The 18,261-nt window shown below is 36.9% G+C and overlaps 4 protein-coding genes across 20 annotated transcripts in view; 2 read left to right on the forward strand and 2 right to left on the reverse strand.

Annotated features, from left to right (window-relative positions):
- The window catches only part of LOC141399743 (phosphatidylinositol-3,5-bisphosphate 3-phosphatase MTMR4), a 102,100-nt gene extending 95,698 nt beyond the window's left edge, over positions 1–6,402 (reverse strand). For 3 of the 16 annotated variants that reach the window (XM_073979005.1, XM_073978997.1, XM_073978989.1), the window contains exons 1-3: positions 5,984–6,346; positions 5,629–5,912; positions 5,472–5,562 (exon numbers count right to left, since the gene is read on the reverse strand). The gene's annotated coding sequence lies outside the window, so the exon portion shown is untranslated. Of the gene's footprint in view, positions 1–5,471; positions 5,913–5,983 lie in introns of all 16 variants that reach the window. The other 13 variants (XM_073979006.1, XM_073978990.1, XM_073979007.1 and 10 more) reach the window with 10 other exon arrangements.
- Positions 6,403–12,526: 6,124 nt separating this feature from the next.
- Positions 12,527–13,984, forward strand: LOC141397558 (cysteine-rich DPF motif domain-containing protein 1). 2 transcript variants are annotated; one of them, XM_073973991.1, is made up of 2 exons: positions 12,527–13,231; positions 13,311–13,984. In XM_073973991.1, the coding sequence occupies exon 1, from the start codon at positions 12,790–12,792 to the stop codon at positions 13,225–13,227; it is 438 nt and encodes a 145-aa protein (XP_073830092.1). In that variant the 5' UTR covers positions 12,527–12,789; the 3' UTR covers positions 13,228–13,231; positions 13,311–13,984. The 2 variants fall into 2 exon arrangements, with proteins under 2 accessions (XP_073830092.1, XP_073830091.1); XM_073973990.1 differs by having other exon boundaries at positions 12,528–13,231; positions 13,284–13,984.
- Positions 13,889–15,854, reverse strand: LOC141397557 (uncharacterized). Its single transcript, XM_073973989.1, has 2 exons — positions 14,718–15,854; positions 13,889–14,652 (listed from the first exon to the last, which is right to left on the reverse strand). Exons 1-2 carry the CDS (start codon positions 15,754–15,756, stop codon positions 14,141–14,143), a joined length of 1,551 nt encoding a protein of 516 aa, XP_073830090.1. The 5' UTR covers positions 15,757–15,854; the 3' UTR covers positions 13,889–14,140.
- Positions 15,855–16,616: 762 nt separating this feature from the next.
- LOC141398141 (uncharacterized) lies at positions 16,617–18,004 on the forward strand. Its single transcript, XM_073975373.1, has 2 exons — positions 16,617–16,965; positions 17,231–18,004. The coding sequence occupies exon 2, from the start codon at positions 17,261–17,263 to the stop codon at positions 18,002–18,004; it is 744 nt and encodes a 247-aa protein (XP_073831474.1). The 5' UTR covers positions 16,617–16,965; positions 17,231–17,260.
- The last annotated feature ends 257 nt before the right edge of the window (positions 18,005–18,261 follow it).

Genomic DNA, 18,261 nt, shown 5'->3' on the forward strand with positions numbered 1-18,261 from the left:
TTGCAGTCGCCTAAATTCGTATTGTGCGGAAATCGATCGCGCCGTGCAAGACATATGCCCATTTTTAACTACCCCGCCAAACCTACCCATCTAACTCCAGTGGATCTGTGGCTACATCCCATCGAATCTTGAACAGAGGAACGAACATATAAACATAATAAAAACACTGTTACAACAACATCGCTCAAAAAATGGCTCTTGTGGATTTGTGCAAAGAAATTGTGAACAAAAACGATCGCGGTGATTCAAACGACATTTATAAGATCGCCACAGACGGCGTATCTTGGAACTATGCTTTGGAGCCCGAAACAAAAAAAGAAATCGACCGTTTGGGTCTTCGAAAGCGAGTTAAATACAACGAAAGTTGTTCATGGAAGAAGTCCTTCGAAGCAAATGGTCACCTGTTTCTTCGGCAAAACTGGCCGTGTGACTTCATTTTATTGCAGCACATCAAGGAAAAAGTCCTGGTCAACGATTTGCGTCGACAGAAGATGCTGTAAAAGCGTTCAAAAACCATGTTTTGTAGATGTCTCAATCAAGCCACTAAAAAAACAACCAAACAGATGGTCGCATGTCAAACTGTCCTGAGTACGCTTAGGCTAAAAACTGTCAAACTTTCCAAAAAAAAAATGTCCAATGACACCTGGCGACACTGTGCGTTGCCTAGGCCAGAAGGTTTTCGAGTGACCCTCGTAGTTGCACCGCTGTTGGCTTTGCTTTTAATAGTAATAATCTGAGGGAAGTTCTACCCAAAGCCGACTGATTCTTTTTTACTTGTCAATCGCTTCCCCAGTGTTGGATTTGTACATAGCACAAAGTCGTCAATTTCTGGATAAAGGTCCAGCATCCACGTTAAGTTTGATTTCATTAATAGAGAAATAATTTTTAAAAAATGTTAAAATATCTTTGAAAGTCCTAGAAAAATATATGTATGTTTCAAAATTGAAAAATATGTTTTAAAATTCGTAAATTTTTGTTAAAATATTGATTGGAATAACGATTCTTGAACAGCTTCATGATTATTGTTTTGATTATTGACATTATCGCCTATATGGTGGTACAAAAATACATTTTTGTAGCAATCAAAAAATATAAACAATAAAATTGTCTATGATATCAACAACAACAACAAACTGCACATACATATATTAGAATCAAAACAGAGGAATACTTAACTAAATAGAACAAAAAGATATAGCAAAACAAAGATGTGGCAAAAAATACATATGTACATATACGATATTGAGATTAAGAAGAAAAAGAAAAAAAAGATGCAGTGAAACAGAAATGACAATGCAAATTTTGCAAATTATTCTTTTTTTAACGAATGCATAGAAAAATATAAACAAAATGAAGGCGAAAGAGAAGAAATAAACAAATAATATGAGTATGTACACATATGTTTGTGATATATGTATGTATTATAAAAATAAAAAATATTGGTATATGTATTTGCATCCCATTTATTGTTTATAATTTTTAATAGACCTATTATTGCTAGTTAATGGATGGAAGACTAATATTTTACCAAATAAATAAATTAAATATTAAAGCTTCTAAATATAAAGTACAAAAATACAAAATTGTAAAAAAACCCATCATCATAATTAATATAATAAATCATTATATGAACTCAATGTACAAGAAAAAAAAGATAATTATCAAGAAAATTTATAGCCAACGTTCTGGGCCAACCTTGAGAAGAACGAATTTTTAAATTCTAACTCATGGGAAGAACAAAATTTAATACTTTTCTTTTATTTTTTCGTAGCTATGACCTTGTGCAAACTTTCCTATTGATCATAATATTGAATAAGTCATTATTTCAATTTTAAAGTTAAGAGATATTTTGTTTCTTTGCTTTGAAAAAAAAGTGATTAGGAAAATATGTATGACAATAATTATGACACATTTACATTGAATGTAATCTGATTCGGCTTTAACAAAAACACAATACAATTAAACGGAATTCAAAAAGATATCCAAAACTAACTTTTGTAAACTTCCTTAAAATTATTTATAAGGTTTAGAGATATCTAAAACCACATGCCATCAAAATAATGGGGGCACATTTTCACATGAAAAAATAATTAAATAGAATTTTGTAAAAAAAAAAATGCTGATAATGGTTTTAGAAAAAAGGTAATTTTTTTGTGGTCAAGTTACTATCATTTTATGGACAGTGTCAAGGCGCTTTTAATTACATAAAAAAAAAAAAAAAAAACAAAGAAAACGACAATAATTTCGAAGGAGCCAAACTTTTCCCATAAGGAAAAATCTTTTATTCCAACCAATTGTGGTTTTCGGTTCAGTGGGGATGTATTTTGAGGACTTCATTCACACTATAATTGCTTATGGCCTTAGCAACTGCGTCCGTGTGAATGCTATTCAATCCTGTTTGATATGCCTGTTGATCTAGGGGTTTTCTCCTGTATCGTTGGACCTCTCCCTCTAGAGCATGGATATCCTTCCTGATCTCCCTGAATGGGCCACAAGATGGTGATTGGGATAGCTCTCACGGTAACACCCAAGCAAGTACTGCAACGAAAACATCTCATTGTGTTGCTTTACTGGAAGAATCTTTGCCTCCTCATGTAGATGGTCCACTGAAGACTTGAGGAGGCACCCTGTTGCTGTTCTCAGGCAGGTTTGAATATTTTTCCAATTCGTATCACATAATCCCGGGGACCAAACTGTCGCCGCATAGCTTACCACAGACCGACCTATCGCGTTTTTTTGTGGTCAACAAGTTTTCTTTATCTGCACCCCAAGTGCTGCCGGCTAGGGACTTGAGGACCTGGTTCCTACTTTCAGTTTGTCGCTGTGGCGTGCGCGCACGACGTGAAAATAGTGTCGAATGTGACCCCTAAAATTTTGGGGAAGTTTGTGGTCGGAATTCTGCTACCGTCGACCACGACATTCAATTCTCTTCCAAACTGCGCTGTCCCTGTGGTGAACAGAGTGGCTGTTGATTTTGTGGCAGAAATCTGCATATTCCTCGAATGGAAAAAGGTGGTAAGATCAGTTAAATAGTTGTTCAGTCTCTCACAGATGTCATCAGTATAGGTACCTGACGCCAGGATCGTGCAATCATCCGCATACGTTACAATCTCGATACCGTCTGAAGGAGGCGGAATACAGGATAGGTAGAGGTTAAACAGTTCCGGAGATATCACCCCACCTTGGGGAACTCCCTGTTTCCCTCTACGGGGTTTGGACTTCTTGTTCCTGAATTCCACGTACGACTGGCATCCACACATATAATTGACTATCCAACGTTTCAAGCTTGACCGGAGGGTTGTCTGCTCAATGTCCTCAAACAGCTTGGAGTGCCTGACTGTATCAAATGTTTTTGATAAGTCAAGCGCCACCATCACTGTTCTATTGCCCGGCCGTCTCTGGTTAAGTCCTTGACAAATATGTGTGGTAATGGCGTGCTTACGGAATCCATGCTGATGATCGGCAACTTGATAGCTATTTCTGATACTGGGGAGGACTAAGGCCTCAAGGGTCTTTGCTACGGGCGACAAAAGCGAAATCGGCCTGTACGATTAACTTTTGCTGGCATCCTTGCCGGGCTTCCGTTGTGGGACCACCCTGCCCATTTTTCAGACTTCGGGAACAACGAGGGTGGCTAGCGACAAGTTGAGAACTTTAGTGAGATACTCCACTCCCGGCTCATCCACCTGCTTCAGCATTACCATGGAGTTTCCATCAGGGTCCAACGCTTTGGATGATTTAGCGTTCCTAATGGCATTGGCAACATCATCCATTGTAAACTGTGGTGGTTCCTCCTCGGCAGGAAGAGATCTGATGCGACGTAATAGTCTTCTCTTCGCCCTGTCAATCTCGGGGTGCTCGACAAACTGTCGACTGAAAAAACTAGCGCACCTCTTTGGGTCAGTCAATGTAACGTCGCCAAACGTTACTGAGGTCCTATCTTCCCTTCTTCCAGGTTTCGAGAGTGACTTAACCGTTGCCCACAATTCACCTATAACGGCTCCAATGTTGCAACTCTTCAGATGATGATAACCACTTGTTCCGCTTATGCTCGACGACCAGCCTGTTAACTTCCAGTGTAAGCTCCCTCACTCTGGGGTCATTGGGGTTGGTTCGACGAAGCTCATCACGCTCATTTGCTAATCCCGTCGTCTCTGCTGGGAAGTTTGGTCTTACTTCGGGTATTCGACCAGCAGGGATATGGCGAGCGGCTGCAGCAGTGATGATGTCTCGGAACGTCCTTTCCGCTACCCGAACATCAGAAGGATTGGGCAATTCTCTGACGCGGTGATTGGTGAACTCTCTGAAACCCGGCCAATCAGCATTCTTATGATTGACGAATGTGCGGCATTCAGAGGTAATGAAAACGGGTGGTCTGTTAATGGAGACAATTATGGGGAGATGGTCTGGTCCAAGGGAAATGACGAGTTGCCAGGTAAAGTCATTGATAATTAATGGTCATCTCTGCGACATTCTCATCTCAGACTTTATGGATCAGACGGCAACGGACGGATAGGCCAGACAGGCAGCCCTGTACAAGGGACTCAATGTCATTAGATGCGAGAATAAGGAATCGGTAGATTTTCTTATTCAGATAACAAATATCAGCTGTACCTGTCCTTAAATGGAGCTGGGTCGAATATTGAATAGTCGGCTGTACCTGTTTTTGAGATTCCTTCTTCCATGGAGCTGAACAGAATACTAAAGAAGCAGAGCGTTGGTCTTCAGATGAGAAAGTGGAGAATTCTAAACTCCTTTCCGAAGAACGACGGACTTGTCAATGACAAGTCTGGAGAAGACTATGTAAGAAGTGAGGGAGTGAGTGCTAAACTTCGTATTAGGAAGGTAATGCATCATTGCAAAGCTCCTACTAGTTCTGCAGTAGTTGATCGACATCTGCCTCGTCCAGGAGCCTTATTTGTATAAAAATAAGGTGAGCAGACCAAGCGGCAATACCAATGCTGCTTTCTCCGCCATGACTCTTATAAAAGAATCTTCGAGAAGTATGGTCTTGCCCCGAATAACACCTTCCCAATTATCTGACTCTGACTTGGGGTCTTTCGAATACAAAGATATAAAAACGAAACATAACAACATTTCCAGCTTTTTTGGTCCAAAAGCATAATAGTTACATTTGGGTTGCAATATCGAATGCATTTATGTACTTATATGGCAAAGCAAACCACAGTCGAGTGAAAACCAAAACCGGCATAAGAGTCAAGAGAAGTACAAAGTCCAGCAAGAAAAAAATTAAAGACATGAAACAGCAGATTGAATCGAGGGGAGAAGTGTGGCAAAAAAAAAATAAAGAAAAAGCAAAACATTGCCACCACGACAAAGTGACATTTGCAAGGACAATTATTACAAAAACAACAAAATATATTATATACTAAGGTGGAGAAGAATTTTTTTCACCCAATAAACCCTCCGCACGAAATAAAAAATGATCACCCATATCTTGAAGAACTTACCTAACACTTCGAAATATGCAAGGTGCAAATTATTCGTCTGCTTTTTTCTCCTTGCAAGGCTGGCGATGACAAATATTTTTCTTTGCTAAAACTAAAGGTTAAAAAATTTGTATTTTTTTCCAAAAATATGAACAGAATTCTTTACAACAACACCCACTTAACAATTTGTTTCTTTTGTGTTTTTGTTTGCAAATTTTTTCTTTTCGTTTACGAACACAAGAAAATTTTTTCGCGACGCGGCGGAATTAAAACAATTTTTTTGTGTATTAAACAAAGAATTTTTTCTTCTCTTGTTGGTGTTATGTATTTGCTATTCCGTTTTCGCGTTGTTTTTATTATTTTCGTATTTTTTCGTGTACTGTATTTATCTTTTGTTTGCTGTTTTGCTTTTAACTTACTAACTTCGCCACCAACCACCGCAACGAATGTAGATTATTTACACTGATTAAAAATATAAAAAATATATTTGAAAAATTATTTTTTTGCAATATGTAAAAGCGAATCAAACTTACAAAATAAATTCTCCGTTTGTGAATTGTTATTTTCCGATTGCTTTTTTCACACTTTGTTTTGTTCTTTATCTTCTTTGTTTTAAAAGGTTTTTTTCTTGGTTTTCGTGTTGTTGTTGCTGACTTATGTTTTTTTTCTTTTTGTCTTTTGTCAATGACTTTTTTCTTTTGTCAATGTTGTTTGATTTTTTCACATTCAATTTTCTCCTTTTCAACGTTGATTTTATTGTTTTTGTTGTAGAAAATCATGTACTTAAACAATTGGCAAGCAATTGTTAATGATTTTCCATAAAATTAATTATTAATTTTCTCGATTTTTGTCAATAAGAACTTGTCCACTTCTCTTCTTTCACCGTAAGTACAAATTAGGGATATGGAGGTCGACTTTCGATTAGTCGACTTTTTGGTTTTGAAATTCAGTCGACTATCGATTTTGCCACGATTATTTATGTGACATCTTTTAAAATGACGGCCTCTGTTGACAAATATAGCTCCGTTCCAGAACCTGCAAGTATAGGTCTGTTCGTTTACTCAATTGCTCTGTTCCAGAACCTGCAAGAAGCTACTACTTTTTACTACGATAGTAATTTTTCCTTTATGTCATCGAAAAAAAATAGTCAAAATTAGCAGATTCATGCAGTACTGGAACAGACCAAATAATTTGTACAAATCCAACAAAGACGTATACAAATAGGACAGGAAGAAAAGCATTTTCCAAAAACATATGATAATAGTTCCAAATTTTGGTTATAGATGGCTAAACAAATTAGTAGGTTAGGTTAGATTCAGGATGCGCAACTGCCATGTTGGCAGCTACTCCACTCGGAGACCTTGAGGTCCATTGTGATCATCTAAACTATTGAATTATGTGTGTTGTAGAGGTGAAAGATGTTGTATTGATGTGTGATTTGGGCTATTTGATTTTAGATGATGGATATGGCTATGTGTGTTGATGTTGATTGGGTTGTAGATGGTGATGGTGTGTAACTGATGGCTATATGGTGATTTGTGCATTCAGGTGATGACTGTGCAAAGAGATATGTTATATATCTGTAGATGATGATGCGTGGCTATTTAGATGATGACAGTGTGTGGTGGTGTGGAAGACAAGTCGTGGGTGTCATGCTTAAGTGTTCCATACGCCATTTGCCCGTTTTGAGATAATCGCATTTTAATGTTTTGCGTCACAACTGTGTGGAGCTGACTAAAGCAAATATTTATATTTTTGACTTGAAATTTTAATAATAGTATATAGAACATATTTGCAAAAATGTAGAGGAATATGTATTGGAATATAAAAATTATAGAGATTTTTTTTTAAAAAAGAATTTTTGTCGATTTGTTCCATATCCGCACTTATGACACAAATGTGAAATATTGTAAATCACAGGGAACAAAGTGACAAAAAAATTTTCCATATTTGCCTCAATAAATTAAATACTTCTAAATCGAAAATTAAAGTTCTGATTTTTAAAATGTGTTTTTAAACTTCTAAATTTTTAAAATATTAATTTCATAACTGAAAAAAGTTTATGCTTTTCCGTCGAGGCGTGGATATCTCGAAAACTAGAGCAGATAGGAGAAAGCCGACTAGAAATTCAGAAAGAGCATACCGGAAAACCCTAGAAACCACCTGTATCTCAAAAAGTCAAAAATAGCGTATGGAACACTTAAGCATGACACCGACGAAGTGATGTGGTGCCTGTTGTGGATAGAGCTATGTGGTGCTGTGTGACTGTTGGTGATGATATATGTCTGTTGATGTGATGTGCTGTATGGGAGGAAGATGATTAGGTTGGAAAGGTTGGACAGGAAGGGAAGCGGAAGTTGGTATGACAAGAGAGAAGAGTAAGAATAATTAGAATAATTAGTGACTGTATTCGAGAAGTCAGGTTATTTAAAGAGGGAAGATGGTTTAGTAGCTAACTACGATTTAAATTACTTATGGTTTTAGGTCTATGCTGGCCTGCCCCAGAGCATCTTAAGGCTCTTGCAGTAAACCACCAACACCGTAGGGTCAATAGAGGCGAAGTAGGAAAGAGATTCAATCACATGTTCACCAAATAGTCTATGTCTTTTGACCATCAGTCTAGGACATCTACATAGAAGGTGCTCGATTGTCTCTGTTTCCTCCTCATCTTCACATAACCTGCAGTACTCAATGTTATTGCCATCCCACTTGCTAGTCATGGATCTTATTCCGCAGTGACCGGTTATTACCCCCACAGCGGTTCTGATTTGCACAGCGAGAGGAGGGACGAAGTTCTACGCCATGAGATAACCGGCCGGATTGACTTAGATACCTTACAACCAGGCACATCCTGCCAAACTTTAACGGTTTTCTCTGCGTGGAGCTTACTGAGTTTGTCGTGGAAGAAGCAGAGAGGTGGCTTGACACTATCCTCTACATTGAGGTCCGAGGATTGAGATCCTCTTCTAGCCAATTCATCAACTATCTCGTTTCCCTCAACATTGCAATGCCCTGGAACCCAACAAAACCTAACAACTATGTTACATGTTTTTAAGAGAGACCTGCATCTTTGAACAATCCTGGATTTAATACTGTATGACCCTAACGCTTTTAGGGCAGCCTGACTGTCCACATAAACAGTGACTGCCTTATCTATAAGGTTCGTCATTCCCACTATTAATTCCAAGGCTTTCAAAACCGCAAAAACTTCTGCCTGAAAAACACTACAATTGTCATTAAGTTTATATGAGTTCCTGATGTCTAGTTCTTCACAAAACACACCAGATCCCGTGCCTTCTTCCATCTTCGACCCATCGGTAAAGATCGACAGACTGTCTGGAAGTGGTCTGCCTCGTGTCCACTCACTCCTGTCGGGGATTAATACTTCAGCTGTGTCAAAGTCCAGGCTTGATGAGATGTAGTCAGTCTCATCCCCCCTGGCTCTTAGTACAATCTGGCTACATATCCGCTGTAGAACACTAGCATGTCCAAGATGTGAACCACGCCACAGATTTAGCTCTTTAACCCTCAAGGCAGATCGTGAAGCTCGATACTGTACAAGTATGTCCATAGGTTGGATGTTCAGTATGGCATTCAATGCGGCCTGAGGGGTGCTTCTTGCTGCTCCATTAACGAGTACTGACGCAGCTCTTTGCACAGTAGCTAATTTGGACAGATTGGAATTATTGCCTAGGGCATGCCACCAAACGAGACAACCATAGGTCAGAATGGGACTGACCACTGTCCTATACAGCCAATGTATTACATGTGGTCTGAGGCCCCAGCTCTTGCCTATGGAGTTCTTGCAGGAATAAAGCGCGATTAAACCCCTCTTGGTGCGCTCCTCCGTGTTCCTATTCCATCTTAGCCGATGGTCCAGGATCACTCCCAGGTATTTCGACTCCGTAGAGAGATCCAACCGCACTCTATCCAGCGTTGGCGGCACAAATTCGGCAATATATCTTTTTCTGGTGAATAGCACCAGCTCAGTCTTCGCAGGGTTCACCCCAAGACCATTGTGGTGAGCCCAGCGAGAGAGCTTAACCACGCACCCTGCATCAGTTCCGACAGCGTCGACAAGAATTTTCCACTAATTAGAAGGACAACGTCGTCAGCGTATGCTACAACTTTAGTCCCTAGTCTATCAAACTCTGTGAGTATCCCATTCAGCACTAGAAGCCACAGCAGTGGAGATAAGACTCCACCTTGTGGGGTGCCCCTAGTGACTGACTTCCTTACGGAACTCTCTCCAATACTGGAATTGATCAGTCTGCTTTCCAGCATTCTGTCAATCCAGTTGATTAGGATAGAGGGGACACTCAGAAGCTCTAGAGAAGAATGAATGGCTTCAAGCTTCACATTATTGAACGCTCCCTCTATGTCTAAAAAAGCGGCCAATGTGTGATCCAAGTTATCCATATTCTTCTCTATATAACTTACTACCTCATGTAGCGCTGTTTCTGTCGATTTCCCTTTCATATAAGCATGCTGAGAGCTGCTTATAAAGTCACAATTTATGTACGATCTGATCTCCAAATTAGTAGAAAACATGGCCCAAAGAATTCAAAGAAAAACAAAGATTTTAAACGTCAAAATTCATAAATAGAAGCGAAAAAATTGTTCGAGGCGAATTTCTTTTCTGTCAATTCAGGTAGATACATACAAAACATTTTCCGAGAAAAAGTTGAAATTTTACGTCTACAACATTAAGTTTATTTATTTTCTTTTTTTTCGAGATACATCTACCTGTTTCTGTACAGTTTGACATTTCTATACCTCACAGCGAATTCAAATAACAAATATGAATTTTGACAGCTCAAATCGAAATCATCTGATTTTGCATGACCCAATTCATGATACAATTAAATAGGTAGATGCCTCAGCGCAGCTGATCGAATCTAAAACGTCAAAAACTAGGAATTCGCCATGAAAAATCAAAACAAAAAATCATATGATTCGGTAAGTAATGCTTGGTTTACATTTACGAAATCCACTCGATTTCAACTGTCAATTCCTTTGTGTATACGTCAAATGAAAACTCATCTGAAATCAATTCGATTTCATTTGACGTATACGCAAAGGAATTGACAGTTGAAATCGAGTGGATTTCGTAAATGTAAACCAAGCAAAAGAGGTAGCATGTACAAATCATGATACAATTACAAAGGTAGATGCATCGGCGAATTGCTACAACTAAGCAACTTTTTTTGTAATGTAAACTGTCAAAATTTTCGCCAAATGGTCTCTTGTTGTCTCTTTTTATCACTTAAAACTTAAAATTTTTTATGAAAATTATATCTTTGAGACTTTCTAAGCATTTTTTAAAAAATAACTTTTTTTTCTAAAACGTATAGTTTTCCTGCAATCGGGCGTTCCTTTAAAAGTGCCAAAAACTTTGGAGGGTAATATTGGTGTATACTTACATGCCAATCCCTTGGTTTTTGGGTGAGAAAATGCTCTTACTATATTCCTAACAAGTCCCTGACTTTTTACGATTCTAACATTTATGATTACATTTTTATCGCATATTAAAATTTTTCATCAAAAGTCGATTTTTTTGAATAGCTTGGGTTTTAGGCCAATTGCGTGGAAATGCGTAGATCAAATGAAGCCTTATAAGCGTGAAAAGCAAGATAACAGACAGTACTATAACAAAATGCAAAAAACCCCACAAAAATATTCGAAAAAATCAGGGTTTTACGTCAATTTTTTCAACCATTTTTTTGTGGCGTTTAAACGACCAGTGGCTTTATCTGGGTTAATTACCGAATCATATGGTTTTTTGTTTTGATTTTTCATGGCGAATTACTAATTTTTTGACGTTTTGGAATCGATCAGCTGGGCTGAGGCATCTACCTTTGTAATTGCACCATGGTACAATAAGAAAGGTAGATGCATCGGCGAATTGCTGCAACAAAGCAACTTTTTTTGTAATGTAAACTGTCAAAATTTTCGCCAAATGGTCTCTTGTTGTCTCTTTTTATCGTCTTGTCTTGTGTTTGTCTATAAAGTGTAGACATGCTATCTCTTACTTACCGAATCAACATGGTAGAACAAGAAAAGGTAGCAGCAATACCCAGCTGACTGAACTGGGTTGTAGTGTTAGTGTCAAATTCCATACGACATTTTATGTATTTATTTCTATGTTCGATGTTTATTAGGGATATATATTTTTGAAGAACCAATTTATTCATCAGAAAAAACTATTTCCCATAAAGATGGCTTCATATCATTGACATGTAACCTCCTCCAGGTCCGAACGACATGCCGCACACTAAAACGCCGCTTATAGAGGCGGTACAATATTTGTTAATATGTGTGGTATTTTGTTAAACTTGAAAAGAATAAAGCCCTAATAAACATGTGCTTTTTTGTTTTCAAAAGCAAACGATTGAAACAGCTTTTTTTCAATGAATTACCAGCAACCCGAAACATTTTTGCAAGTATTCTACTTCCTGCGAGAAATTATGCATTTAGTGGAATGATATGGAAACATTCAAATTGAAAATCTAACGAGTTTTCATTCATGTTTTTCAAAATATTCAATCAAATGTGAAAAATTATTAGTTTTTTAAATTCCAATAATTTATAGACATTTCCTTGTTTTGTTTACATGTACGTTGACACTAAGGTTTACAAACAAAAACAAATTTCAGTGTGGTTGTTGTTGAGTTGTATTTGTTGTAGTATTTACTTTACCTTTTATTTGTTCTACCCATGGCCCAATTATAGGTCCTCCGGCAAAATCAGATGATTTCGATTTGAGCTGTCAAAATTCATATTTGTCATTTGAATTCGCTGTGAGGTATTGAAATGTCGAACTGTATAGAAACAGGTAGATGTATCTCGAAAAAAGAAAACAAATAATCTTAATGTTGTACACGTAAAATGCCAACATTTGTTGTGTTTGTATGAGAATTTAATTTACAATAACTTATTTTAGGAGTTCAAGTTCGATCAGCTGGTATTTTCTGTTTCGTCAAACAAAAATAACTACGGCAACAACTTTTTCTCGGAAAATGTTTTGTATGTATCTACCTGAATTGACAACAAAGAAGTTCGCCTCAACAATTTTTTCGCCTCTGTTTATAAATTTTGACATTTAAAATCTTCATTTTTCTTTGAATTCGCTTGATGGAGGACCTATTATTGGGCCATGGTTCTACCATGCCGAATCATATGGTTTTTTGTTTTGATTTTTCATGGCGAATTCATAGTTTTTTGACGTTTTAGATTCGATCAGCTGGGCTGAGGCATCTACCTTACTAATTGTATCCTTGAGCTTGAGCTTTTGAAATCAACGTTTACAAATTTATGAATATCTTACGTTAACAATATAATGTCCGAGGAACAACTTCAAGAAGAACGAACAACAACAAAGACTACAGAAGAACCTCAAGCAGAAGACAATAAAGAAACCAAAGAACCTGATATCGATGAACGTATAACATTCCATTGTAAACTATGTGGTCTGCACGAAAAGGTACATTACTTTGGTCGTGACCCCTCTTTTGTTTATGGTTTAACGTTTAGTGAACCCACATATATTATGCGAGACCCTTTTCAACCGCCCATACCTAAATGGAAATCTAAACCGGAATATTTTATAGCCATTGGAGCCCATTGTATTAATTGTAATGAAATGGTATGCAAGGATACAGCTTGTAGTTTTTATTTTAAGAGCACCTATTGTATAGAATGTGCCAAAGTGGCGGCAAGTAAATTTCCCACTGATATACAAGTAAAAATAAAGAAGCAACTTGCTATGGGACATTAAGAAAGTAAGTTTTTCTGTATATGTTTTTCTGTGGTTACGGGTTTTTAATCTTTCAGATATTTGGTGAAACATGGATGTATCAGATTTGCTTTGGGGTGCTATGAAATCCTCATCAGTTGTGGTTCCGGGTAAATTCGGTATCTATCCACTGGTACGTCGCTGGGGTGTTCTCACGAGAACGAGGGACATTGGATACATAACCAGGGCAATCATGAATAAAAATTCCGTGTGGAATTTATTCCCTTTCCCCAAATTCACGATTTTTTATTTTCGTATATGTCCAAAAAAGGAATATTTATGTAGACTAGGCGAGTATATTCCAGTTAGGTGATTCTAATAGTTTTCTTCATTTTAAAATATTGATTTTTAAAGAATTTCATATTTTTAAATTATTTGCCGTGGGGAAAAGTACCGAGGGAAGTATTCATGATTGCCCTGAACATTTCAGTTTATACACAAAAATTAAAGTGGAAAAAGTTCGACTGGTCATAGAACCCAAAATCTAAAGCTCCTATATCGGTGAAATCCTCGAAAAGCAACTTATTGCTAAGGAACGGTTTAGTTTTTTGGGTAACCACCCCATGGCCTAATTAATTGTCTTCGAAAATGCAATGTTTTGGTAGCGGCTTTCTCCACTGATTCGTAATTAAAACAATATCAATTTGTACTACTTATCAACTTCTCTTTTATTACCATATATTAATATAATATAAAAATTGCGTTAAATACAGTTAAGGAGAGAAGAAACAACACAAAATTTTGACTTCTTTTAAAAGCCACTCTCCATATGTGGCTTGGGGTTGTAGATTGTTTATACTTTCCATAAAGTAAAATTAAAAGATAATTCCGTTGAAAGGAAAAACTAAGATTAACTACTTCAAGAACTCTTTACATACTTCCCTACACCCAACACTCAATCTTCATTTTTCGGTCTGGGTGCTATTTTCTTGGCAATATTCATGGCCTGATTTGGCTTCTTCTTTTTCTGTTTCATCTTCTTCTTTAAGGCTTCAACTTTGACACCACGGAATTCACTTTTCTTGGACTTTTTACTATCATCGCCATCATCTTGAGATTTGTTGTTGCCAGATTTTTTGTTTGAATCTTTGGGTTTATTGAATTTCTTGGCTTTGTCACCGGCACCCTTAACGAATTTCTTGTCCTTTGGATTATGTTTGTCTTTGGCTGTCTGGGCATCACGCTGTTCCTTGGCTCCCAATTTCCTAACACTGTAACGTTCAACATTAATTGGGCGATCATCTAAAAGGGTTTGATTCAGCTCCAAAGCCAAACCCACAGCATCGGCAGTCTTGAAACGGACATAGGCCACACCTTTGCAACCCTTGTCACCATCACGTATACAACGCACATACTCTATTTCTCCGCAACTACTAAAAGTCTCCCTAAGAGACTCTTCTGTGGCAGCTGGAAAAGAAAAAAAAAACAATTATAAATAATCCAAAACTTCATCCTCTCTTCTCACAACTTACAGTACTTAAGATTTCCCACAAAAATTGTACGCTTAATTTCTTCTTTGGACTCTTCAGCTGAGGCAGAGTGCTTAAAACTGGATTTGGTTACACGCAAATGCATTCCCTTGAGTTCGGTGCCATTTAATTCCAAAGCCTTTTCAGCGGCTTCTTTACTTGGCAACACCACGTAAGCATTAAGAGCACCAGCAGCTTTGCGCATTTTATGCTTATGGAGGATTTCTCCAGCACAAGTACGCAAACGTATAGCATGAACCGGTCCATACTTTTTGAACAATTTAGCTATTTGTACACGCTTTGTATTCACCGGTAAGTTTCCAACAAATACTGTTGCCTCTTCTTGAGCAGGATCGCGGGAGCTCTTTTCAGCCAACTTTTGGGCTTTTAATGCTTCACGTTTCTTCAGTTTTCTTTCTTTTTTCTTCAACACACGTTCGGATAAGTCGGTTGCGGCTTTTGTTGTGTCTGGTTTGGTTGGTTGCTCTGTTGCCTTTTCCGCCGCCCCCTCTGTGTTATTTGCTACCTCATCTTTTGTCAATTTGGGTTTCTTTTGTTTCTTTTTCTTCTTATTTTTTCCCTGCTCATCAACTGTTGCATTTGTGGGTTTTTCTTCATCCCCTTCCAGCTTGCGTTTCTTTGCCTTCTTCTTCTTTTCTGCCTTATCCTGATCCTCTTTCTTATCTTCTTGTGGCTGTTGTGGCGGTTTCTCTATCTTATTTTTGTCACCACCAGTAGCCTTTTTCTCAGCTTTCCTCAATTTTTGGGCCAACTTTTTAGCCTTTTTCCTTTCAATCTTTTTCAGCTCAGCCTTACTAAGATTGGGTTTTTCGTCATTTTGTTCAACTTGATTGACTTTAGGAGATTTAGAAGTGTCCTCCTTTTCCACCTTTTCCTTCTTCTGTTTCTTTCCATCCAACAATTTATTTTTCTTCTTTGCCAATTTGTTTTTCATTGCTGGCTTCTCCGTAGTCTGTAGCGTTTTGGTTACTTCATCCTCCACGGTTTTAGATTTCAATCCAGATTTTTTGTTTTTATTCATGATTTTCCCAAAAAATTATTTCAATTCTTCTGATACAAACTTTTCACGTGTAACCAAAATAAAAACACAAAATAACGTGGATGTGAAGAGAATCTCAGTTTCTCTGAAACACAGGGTAACACAGAAATTTTAAGACCATCTAGTCGTCACTAAACAACAACGTATGGCAGCACCATTCGGATTCTTATGATTTTTTACCACAGATAAAAAGAGTGTTTTTATGTATCCTTTCTGAAAGAGTGCTTCTATAGACTCTTTCTGAAAGAAATTGTGTTTCTTAGACCCTTTTTGAAAGAAAATGTGCTTCTATAGACACTTTCTGAAGGAAATTGTGTTTTTATAGACCCTTTCTGAAAGAAAATGTGCTTCTATATACCCTTTCTGAAAGAAAGTTTCACACAGGCCCCAAGAAAATGTTTGCGTTGCCGAAATTTGGGACTGTCCATAGGAAAACGACTTATATCCCCGGACGAACCCCGGCTATTACAAAATCGTACATTTTAAAAGAAGCCGGCAAACATCTTGCACATTTTTGCTCGCCCAAATTTGTCGTGTAAAAAGTTTCTAAAGAGAAAGCTATTCACCGCCATTTTTCTTCAAAGAGGAGAGAACATTTTGCAACTTTTTTGGTGAACACATTTTGGGCACAAATGTGTAAAAACTTTTTAAAAAATCTGAATTTTTTTAAATTGTAAGTTTTTTCTAAGTAGCCGTCCTTCGGCCGGGGATTTGAGAATTTCTCCTATGGACAGGAGCCAATTTAGAGCACGGGAACAACATTTTTTTAATTTAATTTTTTTCTTTCTTTAACAAGGGAATTTTCGGATCTTCAGAGGCTCATATCACGGGAAGTGTGGACTTCCCCCCAACAAACTTTATATTTTTGTAATCAGGACGTAAAGATCTACCTGTGGTAAACATTTCAGATTTATCCGCCAGCTGGTAGAGTATTCAATTTATGCCCTTTTTAGTTCTGGAACAATGCTAGTAATTGTGAGGATCGCAAAAAAACTCTGGTTGCGGTATTGTTGTTAATGGCGTATGACGTTATTTTACGTTGATCCGTTTTTATACAACTATGCGAATAGCTGCTTCAAAAGTAGTATTTTTTTCCAATTGAAACAAGCAGGCAGGATCTGTGTGTGAGTGAATTTAATTCAATTAAATTGCGGAAATATATGAAACTTTATATAATATTTACTAATATCGGTGAGTACAGTCCCAAAAATTTGCTAATCCTGTATTTGTTTCGAAAATATTAGATTTATTTCCAAAGGTTAAAGAAGTAAAAAAATACTTCACATTGGCGGCAAAAAATCAGCTGATCAGTGTTGACATTTGTGAGAACACGGCCGTGCTATCTTATTGAAAAGCGTACAATTTCTTTAACCCACAAAAGAGCAACAATTACGACTCGTATTTTCATCTAAATGGAATAAGAACATATTTTATTTTATTTTTCTTTCCATTTTAGCAGTAAGAAAAATTCTTTCTAGCTAAAAGAATGTCACGGACATATACAAAAATTGATTCCTTAGGAAAAGGATCACAAGAAAATCAAAACGCAACAAAAACTGGTGAAAAATCAAAAATGCCCATAAAAGATTGTCCCGATGACTTCATTGCATTATTGGATGATATTTTAGAGGATTTGACAGATGATGTCTTGAAAGAATTGCAATCTTTATCATCGAATAATAACGATAAGGAAACTAAAGATGAAAACAGCAATAATAATAGTAATAAAAATATTAAAAATAATACAACAACCAAATCTAAAATTACGAAGAAAATAGCAAGAGTAAGAGAAAATCACAAACAACGTGTACATTATCGCAAACAAATCGCTAAAGCTATGATAAGTGAATATCACAATAGTGCCAACTGTATTGATGTATTCGTAAATGGATGGCATTTTCGTGGTTTTATTGATACCGGTAGCGAAGTAACATGTTTGGGCCTTGGCTGTATTGATTTTGTTCAAAGAAATCGTTTGGAAATATATCCCTGTTATCCATCAGTTATAAAGACAGTTGATGGCCAACTAAATGATATTATTGGTAAAATTCGTGTAAATGTTGCCTATAATGGTTGTATTAAACCAATAATAATGTTATTGGTACCCTCGTTGAAGATACGAATATCAATTGGTTTAGATTTAGTAAATTTATTTAATTTAAAAGTTTCAAATTTTGTCAGCCATTTGTATACATCATACGAATACGATCGTTTCAATAGATTCTTTTAAATGAAATGGACAATTTTTGAACGAATTTTTAATGAAAGTTAATTAATTTTTGCTGAACATTCCTTTATTTTTGTGAAATGAATTATACTCCATATTTATTACTTACCATTGTAACTGTTAACTTGTATTAAATGCAAATAAAATAAAATCTTTATACCAAAACTTTTAGAACGATTAGTTTAAATTTTATAGAACAGGATTTGATGGTAATTGGTAATCAGTGGTGCGATTCTCTATGTCCCGGGCCACATTAAGAG

Source organism: Musca autumnalis, unplaced genomic scaffold (genome assembly GCF_047663935.1).
Source record: "Musca autumnalis isolate F117 unplaced genomic scaffold, ASM4766393v1 scaffold_3, whole genome shotgun sequence".
NCBI classification, from domain to species: Eukaryota; Metazoa; Arthropoda; class Insecta; order Diptera; family Muscidae; genus Musca; species Musca autumnalis.

Coding starts and splice junctions, on each gene's coding strand:
- LOC141397558 (XM_073973991.1), top strand. CDS start 12,790: ATGTCCGAGGAACAACTTCAAGAAGAACGAACAACAACAAAGACTACA.
- LOC141397557 (XM_073973989.1), bottom strand. CDS start 15,756: ATGAATAAAAACAAAAAATCTGGATTGAAATCTAAAACCGTGGAGGAT. Junction 14,653..14,717: donor TGTGGGAAATCTTAAGTACT/GTAAGTTGTGAG, acceptor TTTCTTTTCCAG/CTGCCACAGAAGAGTCTCTT.
- LOC141398141 (XM_073975373.1), top strand. CDS start 17,261: ATGTCACGGACATATACAAAAATTGATTCCTTAGGAAAAGGATCACAA.